General features: G+C 49.7%; 1 protein-coding gene across 2 annotated transcripts in view; it reads left to right on the top strand.

Moving 5' to 3' along the window:
* The window catches only part of KREMEN1 (kringle containing transmembrane protein 1), a 60058-nt gene extending 44875 nt beyond the window's left edge, over window positions 1-15183 (top strand). The window contains exons 5-9 of one of the 2 annotated variants that reach the window (XM_080920864.1): window positions 3256-3409; window positions 6778-7110; window positions 8771-8929; window positions 10065-10149; window positions 11886-15183. In XM_080920864.1, the coding sequence (XP_080776990.1) occupies window positions 3256-3409; window positions 6778-7110; window positions 8771-8929; window positions 10065-10149; window positions 11886-12054 (900 nt within the window). In that variant the 3' untranslated portion in view covers window positions 12055-15183. Of the gene's footprint in view, window positions 1-3255; window positions 3410-6777; window positions 7111-8770; window positions 8981-10064; window positions 10150-11885 lie in introns of both variants that reach the window. The other variant, XM_080920863.1, reaches the window with a different exon arrangement.
* Window positions 15184-18331: the final 3148 nt, after the last annotated feature.

Here is an 18331-nt window from a genome sequence, read left to right as displayed (position 1 = left end):
CATCTTACATGAGTGTAGATAGGCCCAGAGCATCACCTAGCTGCAGGGCACAGCCCAAGACAGCCCTAGAGCCCAACAGCACTGGGAGCACAAATGGGGAAGAGGAATTAACTAAAGCTATGAGGACCTAATAAGAGACAAGGCAGACCTACCTGCTAGCAACCAAGCAACACAAATACTACCAAGATGGAGTCCCTTCGGTCAGTCTATAAACTAAAGGAGAAAGTAGAGCTTTAAAAAGAAACGCCACGCTACAGTGCTGGAGATGACACTCAGTAGCAAAACACTTGCCCAGGACAAGCAAGACCAGGGCAGCGTCAGTGGCCTAGCAATGCAAAAGAAAAATGGCTGACCCTGACATGTATATGCAAAGACAGACCAAAGCAATCTCAGTAAAGAACAGTTATGTGGAACTTCCTCACCTGCCTGTTACATAAAGCCACTGTCACCACGAGAGCAAATCATGAGTCAGTCAGAAATTGCCCACAGACAAATCCAGCCACATGTCTATTAACTTCTTGTTCAGGTATGTCCTAGGGTTTTACTGCTGTGAACAGACACCATGGCCAAGGACAACATTTAACTGGAGCTGGCTTACAGGCTCAGAGGTTCGGTCCATTATCATCAAGATGGGAGCATGGCAGCATCCAGGCAGGCATGGTGCAGGAGGAGCTGAGAGTTCTACATCTCTATCTGAAGGCTGCTACCAGAATGCTCACTCCCAGGCAGCTAGGACTTGAGTATTAAAGCCCACGCCCACAGTGACACACCTACTCCAACAAGGTCACACCTCCTAATAGTACCACTCCCTGTTGCTAGCGTCTGTAAACCATCATAAGGTAAATACAGTTTTAGTAACAGAGCCACGCCTGTTCATTTACATATTGTGTGGCCAGGAAGCTGGGTAGAAAAAGACTGTGCAGCCCACAGAGTGCAGAATATTTATTTCTGGCCCTTATGGAAAAGGTTTTCTGAAATCTGTGTATCAGTAGAACCACCTAGAAACAGACCTACACAGATGCACAGAGTTGATTTTTGTGACAGTCTGAAGGCTGTTCATCATCAGTGAACAGTGGTCACTGAGTACTCCTAAAGACATACTGTAACTCTTAATGAAGAAGAATGAGTCTTGTTTAGCATCATAGCTTAAGCAAAGATTGACTGTAAACTAAACAAAAGAAACAAGTTACTGTAGAGTGTCATAAAAATAGACATTCAGAACAGCACACTTCACAATTTAAGTCTATAAATTGTCAGTTGGTTTTTTGTTTTTGTTTTTAGCAAAATTACCAAGATCGTTAGATTAGGAAAGAGTAGTCTTCAGCACATGGTAATGAGGCAGTGAGCTGACCACATGCGGAATAGTGTTGGAGGCTGCATTGGTTCCTTTCTTCAGAGCTGCGACCATGGGAGCTTAAGGAGGAAGGTTTATTTTAGCTCATGCTTTGAGATGTGGCATTAGGAGCCTGAGGCAACTGTCACAGTGCAGGACAGTCAGGAAACAGTCACGAGGGGCAGGTGCTCTGCCCATTTTCTTCTTTTGTTAAATTTGGGCCTCAGCCCAAGGGATGCTGCCTACAGCCAGGGTTGATTTGATCCAAGATGAGCAAAAAGCTAAAGCTCACAATAGTAAAATTTCAGGCAAAGCAGGTTCAGAATAGGCAAAAGGAACAAACAGTTCATCACCAAAGAGGACACAGCAAGGCAAATGAGCAAATAAAATGACATACATCGTCAGCCACTAAACTAGAGCAAATTAAAGCCACCATGAGATAAAAACTATCAGTGTGGCTAAAGTCACATATTCCAACAACAGCAAGTGCTAACGAGGGTCTGGGGCCATGGAAGCTGGGACACATCGTTGGTGACACGGCCTGACTCAGTCCTCCTGGGAAAGGCTGGTGGTTCTTTTAAAAAAGTTAAGCCCAATAATCTCATCCCTAATTATTACTTCAGACAAATGAAAACTTACAAGAATCTGTATGGAAATGATTATGGAAGTTCTAGTCCTCATAATGAAAACCTGGAATAAACGGTGCCCTATGCATAGTACATGGGACTGTGTTCAGTAAGCTAAGGGGTGAACTGTTAGTATGTGCTTAGTGTGTATGAAGTTACAGCCGTGCTGAGGGCGGCTCTGCTTTTTAAAGCTACTTTACATTCTCAAAATAACAAAAGGATACTAGTAGAAAAACGTGGGCAGTAGTTGCCAGGGACTGTGGGAGGGGCTGCAAAGCAAGAGCATGAAGGGTCCGGTGTGGCGCATCTCTTCTGTATCTGGGGATTGGCTCCTGCAGGACTGTGTGCTCAGTTAGTACAGTAACGCTAACAATGGAGTGACAATGCGTTTGCTGAGACATTTAACTGTAGTGCACGTCTTGGGGCCTGAGAGATGGCTCAGCAGCTCAGTCAGTCAGGTACTAGGTAGGGCATCTGACACTGTCTTCTAGCCTCTGTGGGCACAAGTACTCATGTGTCCACAGACACACACACCCAACATGGATAACAGGTGGATGGACGTGGACACACAGACACAATCTTGGAGATTGCAGAAGTAACTAAAGCTCTAGAGGAGCTGAGTTTGATTCCCAGCCTCCACAGGACAGCTCAGAACTGTCTGGAACTCCAGTCTCAGGGGAGCCAATGTCCTCTTGTAGGCTCTACGGGCACTGCACACATGCAGTACAGACATACATGCAGGAGAACACCCACACACATAAAAATAAAGGATGACTTTTTTTAATGAGGGGATTGGAGAGATATCTCAGTGGTTAGGAGCACTTGCTGCTCTTCCAGAGATCCCAGGATTGATACCCAGCAACCACATGGGGGCTCACAGCCATGTGTAACTCCCGTTTCACAAGATCAGAAATCCCCTTCTGGCCTCTGAGGGCCCCAGGCATAGACATGCATTGTAGGCAAAACACCTATTTATATAAAAATTAATTAAAAATTTTAAATAAAATTTTACCTGGCATATAGTAAATAGTCAATAAAGTATTTAGCTGCTTTTCGCCAGTGCTTCACGTTAAAGACTGAAATACAGTAGAAGTGAGGACATTAGAAACGAGTCCTCACAGGCAGGGAACATGAGTGAAGCTAAGGAGGTCACAGGGAAAGGGTGGACAGGGAAACTGAGGCTAATTTCTCCAGGGTAAGGGGGCTGCCAGCTTCCCCAAGTTCATAGCCATCTCGTACCGCAAAATGCACATAATCCAACTTAGAAGTCCTCACGCGCCTTTTCTGCTGTGGCAGTTTGCTGGCATGGAATCGGGCTACGCATGCTTCTGTGGGGACAATCCTGACTACTGGACGCACGGGGAGGCAGCCAGCACCGAGTGCAACAGTGTCTGCTTTGGGGACCACACACAGCCCTGCGGTGGGGACGGCAGGATTATCCTCTTTGACAGTGAGTATGTTTGGTGCCAAAGGCATGACCAGGGACAGCAAGCCCACCCACCCACTGAATTATCCATTCGACAGTACTCAGGAAGCATGTGCAGTCATGACTCAGCTCCCGGGGCTGAAGTCAGGCTGTCCCTGTAGAAGGGACAAGAGTGTCTAACAGTCTATGCTCGTATGTAGTGCTCTGAGAATCTTGGCTTGCAGGTGTCTCTGCTGGACATACTCCACCATGGCCAGCAGAGTGTTGACCCTTGGGAGACAAGAAGGTAGTTCAGTTCACACGACTTAGTAGCTGGTTTTGTTCAAGCTTCAGGAGGCTGACACCAACTAATTTATTTTAGGCTTATTTAAGCACAGCCAATTTGATGAAAATTTTCTTGGTGGTAATTAGCTCAATCCCATGTGCACAATAAGGCATAAAATGTGGCTACCCTGAAATTCTTTGTAAAATACATGTGACATCATCCGTAAAGATGGGTTCCATAGACGACTACATGTGACACCTTCTACAAAGATAATCTCTATAGACTGGCAAGCTCATGATAAATAAGTAAGGATCTGCCACAGCCTTGGCCGCACATCGAAATGGGTCATGGCTACTAACCACACCCACTTCCAGCCTTCTAGGCAGACACCTCGGGAATGCATCCCTCCTTTGAATGCAGTCCTGTGACTTTAACGCTGCTCCCTCAGTGCTCCCACAGGTGACCTTAGGGCTACTTTGATAAGTAAAAGATAAGGCTTTCAGCTCAGAACATACACTGGTGTCCGTGCCATGTCTGTTCTCGTGTGCTCTTGTGTTGACATGGCCTCATTTGTGTGACACTGGGGCTTTGTACCTCACCAAGGAGCATCTGAGACAATAACCTTGCAAATACTTTAAGTCATTTTCCAATCCTGTCATTGAGTTTGCTCTGACCAGCCACCATGTGTGAGGTGCCAGCAAGAGGTAGGGCTATGCTGATTGGTGTGGGTTCTGAGCCTTGACTCTCACACACTGTGACTCTTTATCCCTTGCCATAACTCACACAGTAGTGGTGAGACCTCACAAGAGTCACGACCCCATGTAGAGTTAACATTCTACAAAGGGAAGTCTCGGGTAAAAGGAAGAAGAGAGACCTCAAACTTACTGAGGATGTTGGCGCATCTGCAGGATTCTGATGGCTGAGGGAACAGGCCTGCACTCTTGACATCTCAACAGATGGGAAGCTCCATTCTGAGTAATACCTTGTTTCCTAGAGCTGCCATGTGTATCACAAATTACAGTGCTTGAATCAATAGGAACTTACCCTCTCACAGAGAATAGAAGCCCCAAATCAAGATGTCAACAGGCTTTGCTCCCTCCCAAGGCTTCAGAAACTGTGACTAAAATAGAAAAGAAGCAACTTAAGGCAGGAAAGGCATCTCTGACCCATAGGATCTGAGGTGTTTCAGGGCATTATAGCGAGGAGGGAGTGATGGAGTGGCTTTGTTTGTGATAGGACCACAAGGAGTGCCAGAGCCAGCTACTGAACTATGTACATCTCATAGTACAAATAGACTTAGTCCAACTTAGAACTTGTACTGGCTGGATTTGTGTGTCAACTTAACACAAGCTAGAGTCATCAGAGAGGAAGGAGCTTCAGTTGGGGAAATGTATCCATGAGATCCAGCTGTAAGGCATTTTCTCAATTAGGGCTCAACTGGGGAGGGCCCAGCCCATTGTGGGTGGTGCCATCCCTGGGCTGGTAGACCTGGGTTCTATCTGGGTTCTATAAGAAAACAGGCCGAACAAGGCAGAGGAAGCAAGCCAGTAAGCAGCATCCATCCATGGCCTCTGCATCAATTCCTGCCCGCAGGTTCCTACCCTAAGTTCCTGTCTTGGTTTCCTTCAGTAATGATCAGCAATATGGAAGTATAAACCAAATAAATCCTTTTCTCCCCAATGTGCTTTTTTTCATGGTGTTTTACCACAGCAAAGGAAACCGTAAGACAGAAGTACCATAGTGTTTGTTTTAAAACAATGACTTTATTATTTTATTTAAATTTTATGTATGGGTGCTTTGGCTGCAGGTTTATCTATGCACCACATGCTTGCTGGTCTCCTCTGAGGCCAGATCCCCTGGAGCTTGAGTTGCAGATAGTAATGAGAAGTTATGTGGTTGCTGAAAATTGAACTCAAGTCCTCCAGAACAGCCTCTTCTGAAATGTAGACAGACCTTGAACTGCAACAAACTGTAACACCGAAGGGAGTTACACACCCCGTGTTCCATGGCAGCAGTTGGCATTCTCCTCTCCAAAGCAGGAGCAGGAGGGCAGTAAGGAAAGACTGGACAAAGCCGGTTCAAAGCCAGGCAGGTGCCTGTTGACCCCATTCAGAAACCATTCCTGGCGCTGACTGACAGGCTTAGACAGTCCTGCACACACCACCCTCTGCCAGTAACACACATCCTCTCGCTCGGTCTTTGCCTGCAACTTTTCTCAGCAGACATCCCATGATCCTCGCATGTCTCAAGGTCTCCACTGACACTTAAACTTCACTCTCATAGCTTCACACATGGGCTTCCCTGAGGGAACCTAGACACTGCTGCTTGTTGATGGCCTTCTGGGCCTTCCTTAGTCAGGTTGGTGAGGAGATGGTTTAGTGGGTAGAGGGATGCCTGCTTGTCATCACAGCACCAGGAAGGCAGAGACAGGTGAGTGTCACCTTTCTAAAAGCTTGCCAATCAAAGACATGAGTCCTGAAAAAGCATGGCCGATGCAGAGTGTGGATGGCACAGCACCATGAGTCTGGTACTCCGCTCCTTCCGCTTGGGTGCTTTGGACCCAACCCATGCTAGGAGCATCCCATATAGAGCAGGTCTTCCAGCCCAGAGCTCCTTGTGGACTTCTCATGTGAACACTGCACTTCTAAGGGGCTCTTTCCTTTATGACGTCACCTCCTCAAAAGCCTCTTGTCGGCTGAGAAGTCCCAGTGTTTTCATGTACTTTATCTCAGATGTCCTCTCAGTGTCATGGGATACAGCAGCAGGTGGTGGCCCTAAACTGGAAAACAAGCGAGAGGGCCTGGGAATGAGGTGCAGCCCCTAGGATCACACGGCCCTGCTGCTCCTGAATGCAGACTGTCTGACTCCAGCCAGACCCCAGCCTGGGCTGCACTGTTCTCCAAGCACTAGTCTAAGGTCTCCTGGGGAAACCAAATAGTCTGCACAGTCATTTGTTCAGGGTTTAAGTGATTCATTCTGTGATTTGATCCTAAACCCAGGATGGCCTGGTTTGTAGCTGGAAACAACGTCCCTAGTAGGATCACATTTCCTAAGTGTTTGTGTCCGCATTAAGAGAGGAGCCCGAGGCTGAGGCTGAGACTCAGGCCCACTGTCTTCTCTTCTGCAGCTCTTGTGGGTGCCTGCGGTGGGAATTACTCAGCCATGGCAGCCGTGGTCTACTCCCCTGACTTCCCTGACACCTACGCCACCGGGCGGGTCTGCTACTGGACCATCCGGGTTCCGGGGGCCTCTCGCATTCATTTCAACTTCACCCTGTTTGATATCCGGGATTCTGCAGACATGGTGGAGCTGCTGGATGGCTACACCCACCGTGTCCTAGTCCGATTCAATGGAAGGAACCGCCCACCCTTGTCCTTTAATGTCTCTCTGGATTTCGTCATTTTGTATTTCTTCTCTGATCGTATCAACCAGGCCCAGGGATTTGCTGTCTTGTACCAAGGTAAGATATCTTTGTCTCTGAGGACAGAGCTGCCTCTGCCTTCTCCTCCTTCCCAACGTTTTCAAGTTTAAAGTGGATCTTTGGGGGAAGGCTTGATCCTCCTGACTCAGCTCCAGATGATTTCAACATTAATTCATCCCTCTTACCATCACACAACACCCACCTTCCAGTGCACAACACCCCACCTTCCAGTGCACAACACCCACCTTCTAGTGCACAACACCCCACCTTCCAGTGCACAACACCTACCTTCCAGTGCACAACACCCACCTTCTAGTGCACAACACCCCACCTTCCAGTGCACAACACCCACCTTCCAGTACACAACACCCACCTTCCAGTACACAACACCCTACGTTCCAGTGCACAACACCCACCTTCCAGTGCACAACACCTACCTTCCAGTGCACAACACCCACCTTCCAGTGCACAACACCCACCTTCCAGTGCACAACACCCACCTTTCAGTGCACAATTGGTTTATATTTCAATTTCACTGTTTTAATCATTTTGTTTATTTATTTTAGATTTTATTCATGACTGTGAGTGTATACCATATACCACATGAGTGGGGCTGCTTCAGGGGCTAGAAGAGGGCATCAAATTCCTGGGAGTCCGAGGTATAGACAGGCAGAAGTGAACAGCCTTACATGGCGTGGATGTTGGGAACCAAACTCAGGCCTTCTGAAAGAGCAGGCGCTGAGCCGTCTTCTCAGGCTCATTTGGTTGTTGGTGGCAATTGTGTGGACAGGCCGCATGGATAGAGGAAAAGGAGATGAGGGACAGAACTGGAAGGCTCCCAGGGGGCCATCTGTCCTACTGCCCCTAAGCAGCCCAGGCAGCCCTGTCCTGCAGCCTCAGAAACACACACTCTGCCTCTCTGACAGGAGCCTCTGCTAGCCTCTGAGAAGCACAGGTATTGGACCACACAACTTAAAAAAGTTTGGTAGTGGGCTACAGGGAGTGGGACAGACTAGAGCAGGAGGAGTCAGGTTTGCCATAACAAGGAGGTACTGCAAGCACAAAGCCAGGGAGACAAGAAAGTGGGCTCAGTATCCGAAGAGATCGTCTCAACCCTAGGCTCAGCGGTTGGTCTCTCCCTTCCGCCCTGCAGGCCAGCCCGTACCCTCCTCAACCAGGAGGAATGCCACAACCCTGTAAGACCAGCTCATGGACAGTAGAAGCGGAAGATTAACAATTCAGGGTTATCCTCAACTATATAGCTGGAGGCCAGCCTGGGCTATATAAGACCATGCCTCAGAAAGAGGGAAGTGCTGAGTTCAGTGGTTAGGTGCTTGCTGAGCAGGCGTGAGTAGTAGAGTGCAGAGCTCTGGAATGTATATAACAATCTGAGTGGGTGTGATGGCTCACATTCGATTCCAGCCTTGGACAGTGGAGATGGAATCCCTAGAACCTACTGTACTGGGGAGTTCTGCCTTCTTTAGACTCTGCCCCACTGAGTATCAATGGATAAGCCCAGCGTTACCCTTGTGCCTCCACATGTACTTGCACCCCACATTCGTGTACACCTACACACATGCAAAACATCCTTTCACACACAGAGAAAGAAAAATAGAAAAGGCCTCATCCCATGCAGAAGACTGCCCTCCTTTCTGCCCTAGTCGTCAGCTTTGTCTGGTTAATCCTTTTGATCTTCTAGCTACCAAGGAAGAACCGCCACAGGAGAGGCCTACTATCAACCAGACCGTGACAGAGGTGATCACTGAACAAGCCAACCTCAACGTCAGCGCTGCCCACTCCTCCAAAGTCCTCTATGTCATCACCTCCAGCCCCAGCCACTCGCCGCAGACCAGCCCAGGTAGCCATTCCTGGGCACCATCTGTTGGGGCCAGCAGCCACAGAGTGGAAGGTAGTTCTTTAAACGCTTACAGAAACAAAGGTGCTTGGGGGTGCTTCTCCTGCAGATATAGGGATATTGGCCCTGCAACTTGTAGCTGCAGCACCTTTGAGAGAAATGCAGCATAGCTCCTGTCCAAAGATGGCTTCTGTAGGCCTTTGGTAACCATGATTAGCAGCTAAGATGGTCTCTTCGTCATTTAAAAAAAAAAAATCTCATAAGAGCATCTTTCTAGAGCCCCAAGGTAAAGCTCGGATATGTTGACTCAGAAGGTGTATACAGGGCTGGAGGTTGGCTCAGTGGTAAAACATGCACCAACGGGGAGGGGGAAAGTGAACCCAAAGGATACAGAATTCCTTCTGAGGTGCCATGCACTGTACTAAACAGTGGGCATCACTGAACCAGACAAACCCTGCCCTTCTCTCATCTGGAAACACAAGTTGTGGGCAGCACAAGGCCAAGCATTGCTCCTTTTCTGCAGAATGAAGTGTACACAGATGCTCAGACAATACTGTGTGTGTTCCCTACGGGTTACCAGTGAGAGGAGGGAAAGCAGAAGAGAAGCCCTGCAGGGGAGAGACGTGGGCCATGACCTTCTCTAGTTAAGCTAGTGTAGTTGGCGGCAGATATCCTCCCTGGTTTTCTGCTGAGGACATGTCCCTGAATGAACTGGTGTGCTGAGGAGGACTGACTGGGGAGGACTCCATCTGTAATTTGGTCTAGAAGTCTATACAGCTCCCTCGCCTCTGTAGATCTTACCACACAGCAGGGGGGAGAGACCTCTCTAGCCCCGCTGTGGATTCCAGTAGGATTTCACAGGTCTCGCTTCTCGTTGCTCAGATGAGAAAACTGGGACCCAACGACTTCTGAGTCACTCACTGCTGAGTTCCAGTGTTAGACAGTCTTACTGAACCCCCTTGGACTCCAGTCTAGTATCCAAGTTTTTACCGGAGCCTAGCTCCTGGTTGCTCCTGCTGCCAGGTTTGCTGGTGTCTCCCTCCTGCAGGATCTCCCAGAGCCAGCTCTGCCCCGCCCAGCTGCCAGTCTCCTTTGAAAAGTGAAGACAAGTCTGGTTAACTCTGACTTGCACTTGCAGGATGGACCGTGTACGGCCTGGCCACCCTCCTCATCCTCACAGTCACAGCTGTTGTGGCAAAGATTCTTCTGCATGTCACATTTAAGTGAGTACCGGTACAGATGGGAGCTCAGCGTCTTTCCTCTGTCATTTCTTTATCTGTCTGAGGACAGCTTAACATCAGAACAGGATTCCAGAGGCTAAGTCCTGGGCAGCACAAGGCAGCAAACACTGCGCTCCTTCCAAGAGAGACAGGTGACAGGACCAATCACACTGAGGCTGAAGGATGCAGTGTCCAGTAGACTCCGTTTCAGGAAGGGTTGAAACCATCCTGACTTAGGAAACAGCATTATCTGTTCCGGGGTTTGTCTGATCCCTTACAAAGGAGTGTGTTTAAGAGTCTGACTTCTTAAGACAGTACCACAAATTCATCTTCCTTCCATCCCTTCCTCTCCCTCTCTCTCTCTCTCTCTCTCTCTCTCTCTCTCTCTCTCTCTCTCTCTCTCTCTCTCTCTCTCTCCCTCTCTCTCCTGTTTGGTTGGTTTTTCTGTTCGGGGGTTTCTCTGTGTAGACCAGGGCTGGCCCAGAACTGATGGCAGAGTGCTGGGATTAGAGGTGTGTGCCACCAACCACCTGGCCCATGTGTTTTTCTTAATGCCTCTAGAATTGATGGAAGTCTTACAAAGATAATTTCAACATTTCAATTAGTGCTTAGGAATTTTATCAACTTATTTTTCACAGTTCATACGTATACACAGTGTATTCTGGTCACAATCACCCCATGCCTCTCTTCTCCCCTCCTGTTAACTATCACCCTCACCAGGCCCCCGTGACACTCCCATTTCTTTCTATCTTGTTTTTGTTTTACTCTGTGGCCCACTGCACTTAGCCAGGCTGCCCACATGGGCATGGGTGTGGAGCTGTTCACTGGGACATGAGCAACTCACCACTGGTTACACCCCTGAAGACAATGGCTTTCTCTCGTGCAACAGCCCTTGACTGCCATTAGCTCCCCTGGGTGAGGCCGCGGCCCACGAGTCCCTCCCCCACCTGTGACTACATGTTTGGAATAATTCAGTCTTATACAGACCCTATGTGGGCAGCTGTAGCTGCCGTGAATTCCTGAGTGCCAACGCCATGTTATACCCACAGGCCAGCATTTCACATCGCCTGGCCCTTATCCCCAGTTTACCAGTAAATACACATTATTTTTGAACATATATTTAAGCCATGCTCAGTGGCATATGCCTGTAATCCTAGCTACTTAGAAAGCTAAAGCAGGAGGGTTATGACAGACCAGTATAGGCAATTTATCTCTGCTAGGCACAGTAGCTCCTGCCTGCAGCCTCCCTGCTCACAGGCAGACGGGAGCATTGTTACAGTCACGGGGGCATGAGCAACTCACCACTGGCTACACCCTTAAAGACAAAGGCTTCCTCTCCTCCAACAGCCCTTAACATCGATTAGCTCCCCTGGGTGAGGCTGTGGCCCACGAGCCCCTTAAAATATATATAAATATATATTTTAATTTATATATATATATATTTCATCCTTAGCTGTTTGATTGTTTGCTTGCTTGCTTCCTTGTTTGTTTTGTGAGACTGGGTCTTACTACATAGCCCTGGTTGTCCTAGAACTCACTGTGTAGACCAGGCTGGTCTCAAACTCAGATCTGCCTCCCCTCCTGAGCTCCAAGAGTACATGTGTGCGTCACCACACTCAGTCTCTGTCCTTAACTCTCCAAGGCCTAACCTCATAGGCAGTATCGCAGGAGGAGCCTTGTTAGGTGGCTACTTGGGTGTTTTGTTCAGATCTACTAGAAAAACTGTTTTTGTTCAACAGATCTCATCGAGTTCCTGCTTCAGGAGACCTTAGGGATTGTCGTCAGCCTGGGGCTTCTGGGGAAATCTGGACCATTTTCTATGAACCTTCCACTACAATCTCCATCTTTAAGAAGAAGCTCAAGGGTCAGAGTCAACAAGATGACCGTAATCCCCTCGTGAGTGACTGAAGTCCAGCCACACCTGGATGGGAGGCTCCACTCCAAGCTCGAGCTTGCTGGGACCCCTCCCCCTGAGTTTTCCTCTGAGAACTTCCCTGCCTCTCCATCTCTTTTGGGGGCACCCTTCTACAAACTGGAAGGGGTAACCTGTTAGAGAGGCAGCTCAGCCTGGAACCCTCCACCGCCTTCACATGTCTGGCTGCCCTGCAACTCTGTCTCCACTGGGGATGTTAAGACCAGGGCTGGGCCGACAGAACACACAGCTAGGCCTGATTCTAGACTTGGGTGGTGGGTAGGTGTAGTGTATGATGAGTTTTCCTGCTTCTTCTCTATTTTGTCCACATACAGATCAGTTTCCCTGGTCTTTACAATTTGATCAGAGCCAGACTAAAAGAATTCTCAGGTTTTCTTAAGGGCTGGCCTGGTTTCCTACTGAGTGTGGTCTCACGAGCTTTAGCACCCCAGAGACCCAGAGACTTTCTCTGGTGCCGACTAAAATGTGTCTTCTAGTCTGAGGGGACTGAGAACAGGGCCACATCAGATACCTTCTTCCTAGAGGACTCTTCGATACCTACTGACCTGGGGCAAGCCTGAGGGCTGGTTCATCTGTTTGTCCATGGAGCAGACAGCGAACTTGTTGTATTCTAGACTTAACTAGCCTGGCCCTCAAGTCATTTCCAATCCTGTGGAATCTGAATTCAGCCTGTCTTTCTGTCCTCAGCCAAATCCTACTTCAGAAGCAGGAGTTTAAAGACTGCAGCGTAGAGCTGGGCTGCACTGTAGGCCGGTGGTAGAGAGCTTGCCTCGCACACATCACTGCCCAGAAGCGGGTAGAAGACAGTGGCATAGCATGTGGAGCTCCTGTGTTCCTGTGTGAGGGAGGCGTCTATCAGAAGTACTGAGAGCTTTGTCGTTTGTCCCTTAGACAGGGAAGTTGGCAGGGAAAGGCCAGGCTTGGGAATTGGAGATCTCCCAGGAGAGACTGAAAGATTGAGAGTCCCAGCTGCAGTTCTGAGAGGAAAGGCCATCCCTGACTGAAGGCCTGAGAGGAACAGCCTGTGCCCTGAAGGTGGACCTTGGATTCTCTCCTGCCAGCCCTGAGCCTCTGCTCTCCTGGGCGCCCTGGACACCGTGCTCACCTTCCCCGAGTCTCTCAGCCGCTGACATTGAGGCCCTTCACAGGGTTCAAGTGTCTCATCCCCAGCTGCTGCCCCCCCAGGACCGCATAGGACCATCTGTGAATCATCCCCGAGGAGAGGCAGCAGAGGTACAGACGAGGCAGTGACCAGAGCTTACGGGTGACAGAGCAGAGGCAGTCAGAGGAGGAACAATGTCTCCACAGTGGGCTGAGGTGCTGGCCCAGCTCCTACGGGAGGCCTGCAGGGGGACAGAGCTACTGGGAGCCATTGTCTCACTTTTATCTGGGAAAGGCTGTAGGTTCCTGGGTGTGAAGACCACTGGAAATAGACTGACAGGAGCAGGTTCCACTCCAGGCTGCCCATAGCATTTGCAGGACCCCTGAGAACAAGTGTTGAGTCACAGAGCACCATGTGCATAGCACGCAGAGGATGTGGGTTTTTTCCCAGGGAGGGCTCACTGGCCAGGACATTTGTTCAGCTCAGGTCACTGGCCCCAGGCTTCCTCTAGGCCACTCACCTGCCTCTTCATATCTCAGACACAGGAAGCCAAGCCCCAGTGTGGCAGCTGCAGCTCAGTATTGTATTGGTGTCCCCAGGAAGGGCCGTGGATGTGCCCACGCTCCTCTTGCTGCTGGCCTGGCACAGCCCAGCACTGCAGGATCCACTTCCTCTCTTGGGGGGTGGGGACACCCAAGGAAAACCAACCCACCTCCAACAACAACAGGGGACAGTGGGAAGGGCTGTAAATCACCCAGTCCAGACCTCCAGAAATGACAGTCACAGTCTGTTAAAACCTGTAGGCAGCAGTCACAGAGGGCCTTTGTGCTGGTGAACACCCAGCCCAGGAGTGTGGGGTAAGCCTGAGGGAGACTCTGCTTGACCCTCAGACACTGGCTAGAGGCATAGGTGCCCTGTGTTCTTCCCTTCCTGTCACTGTTTACAAAGCAGAGACAGTAGGAAAGAAGCCTGCGACCTCTCCTGCATCAGCAAGGCTGAGGCTGAGGCCACCTAAAGTGAGCAAGAGGACCAGACCTCTGGACTTCTCAAAATGTCGGCTCTGGCTTCAGACTCCTCAGCCAAAAGCTCTCAAAGATCAAAGCTCTGGCGGGTACAGCTGTCCTGGCCTCTGGGCCAGCCCATGGGATGTGCCTGGGCCAGGTGCCATCCCATGCCTCCCTGTCACCCCAGGCAGGACCCCACCTGATGCCTCTCATCAGCCACTGGCCGGACACTATCAGAGCCTGCACAGGCTGTTGCCAAGGACAGGCCACACTTGACCTTCAAAAGCACTTAGACGTGGATGGCCTCCCAGACTCTGTCAGCCTCTCTGCAGGGGCCACACAGGTCTCCCAGGCCACCTCCTCACTCCACAAGCTTCCATGGTTACCCAGCTCCTCTGCATTTGGAATCTCCTATTTGGGGTTTGAGGTCTGCTTTGGGAACCGCCCTGGGAACTCTTAACCTCTGATTGGTCCCTTTGTGTCTTTGTTTACTGTCCCCTTCTACCTCCAGGCCACCTAGCTGCTCTGGCTGAGAGTGGGGTACTTGTCAGACCTGCCGGCTGTACCCCACCCTGGTCTGCCAACAGAACCTGGGGCCTCACATAGGCTCCTGTCTTGCCAAGTTGAAGCTGAGCACAGTGGCCAAGGCTGAGTGGGGCAGGGCGGACAAGTGGGAGGAGACGCTCTCCCATCAGAGGGAAATGTCCGAAGGTTTATACAGGAAGGATCCCTTCTAGCCAGCACAGGGAGCTGCCATCCCCACCACCTTGGTGGCACCAAGACCTTCCCGTTCCCAGTCTCACCCTTCAGCAGGGATATGACTTTGGACAAGGCTTTATTTGTAAATATGCTCTTAATATGCAACTTTGAGAATAAAATAGAAACATCATGTATTTTAAAATATAAAATGAAGTGTGACACACTGTATACAATTTAATATATATTTTTTAGGATTTTTGTTATTTAAGAAAATGGAATGTGATGGTACTTTTACAAAAGAGAGAAAAATGTTATTTTTACTGTTTGAAAAATAAATAAATATTCTCAATTGTTGTAGAAACAGCGGTGGGGCCTAGGCTGTCATTTTTCCAGGGTACTCCAAGAGTCGGACCCCATGGGAAAGTAGAGTGCTGGAACTCGTCACCCTCCCAGGAACCAGGCCTGGCACTGGCTGCCTTTCTCCTGGCATCTCCGTCATCTTGTCATTGCTTGACCACAGCCGAGGCAGAGCTGGCAGCTCTGAGCACCAGGACTCCAGATCAGCTCCACATGCCGATGGCAGCCTCAGCCTAATCACTGTGGTACCCAGCCTCCATTTCCAGACCTCGAAACAGCCGTCACCACAGATGATGGAAGCCTGATGGAGAGACTGTGCCACTATCACAGGAAGAAATAAGCCAGCCTCCCAGAGTAGCCTGTACCTCTGTCCCCATCTCTCTGTTGTTGGTGTTTTGTCTTTTTGTTTTGTTTTGTTTTTTGAGATAGTCTTCCTCTGATCTGCTGCCCGAGTTGGCCTCAAACCCTTGGGTTCAAACATTCCTCCCCTCTCAGCCTCCCTAGTCACTCTGCTACCAAGCCCTTTCCAACCCTCTCCTTAAGTAAGCAATGCTTTGCCTGGTCCCTGTAGTGCCAACAAGGAAAAGACGCCTCGGTGAGGCAGTGTGGGTTGGTAGTTAGCCAGCGGGTTCCGATTCTTCTATCCTTTCGCTTGAGGCCAGGAAGAGTGAGGCAGGACTTTGAAGAGCTCCAGTGAGGACTAACATCTGGAAAATCAGATTAGGTGAGGAGACCAAAGGCAAGCAGACCAGTGAGAAACGCTGGAGCTGCATAGGTCTAGGCAAGGGGTGCCGGGGTCTGGGGATGCCTCAAGTCAGCACAGCATGGTGGGAGGAAAGGCTGGCCATGCCAGGGGTCAGGCATGCGCTTGGACCTGTGTGCTCAGGTTACATTCAAACCGCACTTACCACGGGGCTTCTGTGCCCCTTTCATACGGTCGAACAGAGGCAGGTGTAGTACGTTGGGTTGCTAAACATCATTCGTCAAATGGTAGCTGTTGCTTTTATTCTAGAATTCACCTAGGGGTTAATTCAGAACAAAGGTGTCTGACCTTGGTGTCTGTGTGGGGAGAAGGGATACTCTGACAAGGGACAGTTAAGTCACAGGTATCATAAAACCCTGATGAGTTCCATGAGGGACAATTCCAGTGCTGTTAGTGTGGGGCCATCAAGGCAGCGCTACCGTCCACTGACAGGGACTCTGGTCTGAAGAGACCCTTCCATACTGACATCCTGATAGCCTTGGGGTGAGTGTAGAAGGTGGCCCCAAAAAGCTGCCTGGACAGTGTTGAGCCACTGAGGCAGGTAAAGGAATTACAAAAAGGTCCAAAATAGGGCTGAGCTTTCCCAGAAGCATGGAGTCTACCAGCCAGGCAGCCTGACTGTTTGGGGTACATCCTTCCATATCTGCTTCCCCTAAGAAGTGCCCACCACATCTGACCACCACTTCATTCACTTGGGAACTCTACCACAGTCGTTTCTGGAAGGAATCATCCACACAGCCAGCCAAGCGGGTTGTAGACCACTTTGTCTACCAACGAGACAGTGTTGTTGGCTACTCAGCTGCCCCAGAAGTGTCACAGGACAGAGTAGTGTGGCACACACTGAGGACGACCCGTGTAGCAGAGCAGGCATCCCAGAGGCTTCTCCAGAATCTGCCCCCCTCCCCAATTATGTCCCAGTGGGGACACTGCTTCCCCCCTTGTGACCACACCACAAAAGGCCAGTTCTGCTGAGTGTTCATCTTTCTTTACGAGCGTCCCTCTGTCCTGCCGTGGAATGGAGCGTATCTGTAATGGCAGGAAGTGGCTGGGGAGAGCAGATAAAGATTAACTATTAATCATGTTAGATTTCAGACAACCTCAGCAGTGACAGAAAAACAAATGAGCCCAGAATGTCCGGCTGCCCTGCCCAGAGAACCCATTTGGGATTATGAGCCAGCAGGAAGAGACCACCAAGCCCATTGGAATGAAGTTTGGGGCCACCTGACCTTGACCTGCCTCTGATCCATCACCAGGGCGGCTCCGGTCTCATCCTTTGACCTGCAGTCCAAGGCTCTTCCCGTGCAGGGGACAGGCTGGACAAAGGTGACCTTGTCTTTGAGCTTGGGAGTCACATGGTCGTGTCCTCTCCCAAGTGAGCCATGTGTGTTGAAACTGTAGGCAGACACTGGGGCTCGGAGAACTGAGGAGCCTTTGTTCCTCCACGGCAGCCTTGGGTCCCTACAGGGGTATGTTTTTGCTCAGCTGAAAGGATCACTTTGGGCTAGAACATGTCAGCTATAGAATACATCAGCTTCAATGCAGTAATGCTTGCCTACAAGTCTGAATTGCTGGTCTCCGGCAGCTCTTAGAGCTACCAGACCCCCGCCAAATGGGCTCACACCTGCTACTGTGGGTAGACAGTGGATTAGACATGGAAGCCATCTCTGGACAGACAGCTGCAAGTAGGAAGGACTTTAGAAGAAAAGGAAATTGGAGACTGAAGGTCCTCGGGAAAACACAGTAAGGTCTAAATTACACAGGCTTTTGCAGGACTGAAGCTACAGAATCCTCTTCGCTCCAGCACTAATGCTGGCCACTAGCATAGCATGGCCCAGGTCCACTACTTTGTGTCCTGAGCATTCAATATCTTACGTGGTAGAAGGGGCAGGGGATATTCAGATCTCTGATTTAGTCAAACACAGGAACCACTTTCTAAGAGCCTGTGTGAGCTCAGGGAAGCTTCTGGACATGTCGGTCAGTCTAATCCCCACGGTACTAATAGCTGCCACTCTCAACAGTACTTACCGTGAGTCTGGTGCTGTGCCATGTACTTTGCAGACCACTGGATCTGCCTTAGTATTCGTTTGCTTGACATCTTCTCCCTGGCCAAGATGACATACAGGCTTAGTCTTTCAAAGGCACCAAGGTTCTTGGGTCAAACCAGACAAAACACAAAAAACAAAAAATGCCCATCAAGTCAAAGTCTCTCAGCCACTAGAACACCATTTCCTTCTGACAAGTGTCCCTTGAAGTGATGCCAAAGATCATGCATCATGGCTCGGAACTGTAGAAGACAGATACCATTTCTCCCTAATATTTATAGGAAC

This window comes from Micromys minutus (genome assembly GCF_963924665.1).
Source record: "Micromys minutus genome assembly, chromosome: 1".
Lineage (NCBI taxonomy): Eukaryota > Metazoa > Chordata > Mammalia > Rodentia > Muridae > Micromys > Micromys minutus.
This window is presented reverse-complemented; position numbering and strand designations above follow the sequence as displayed.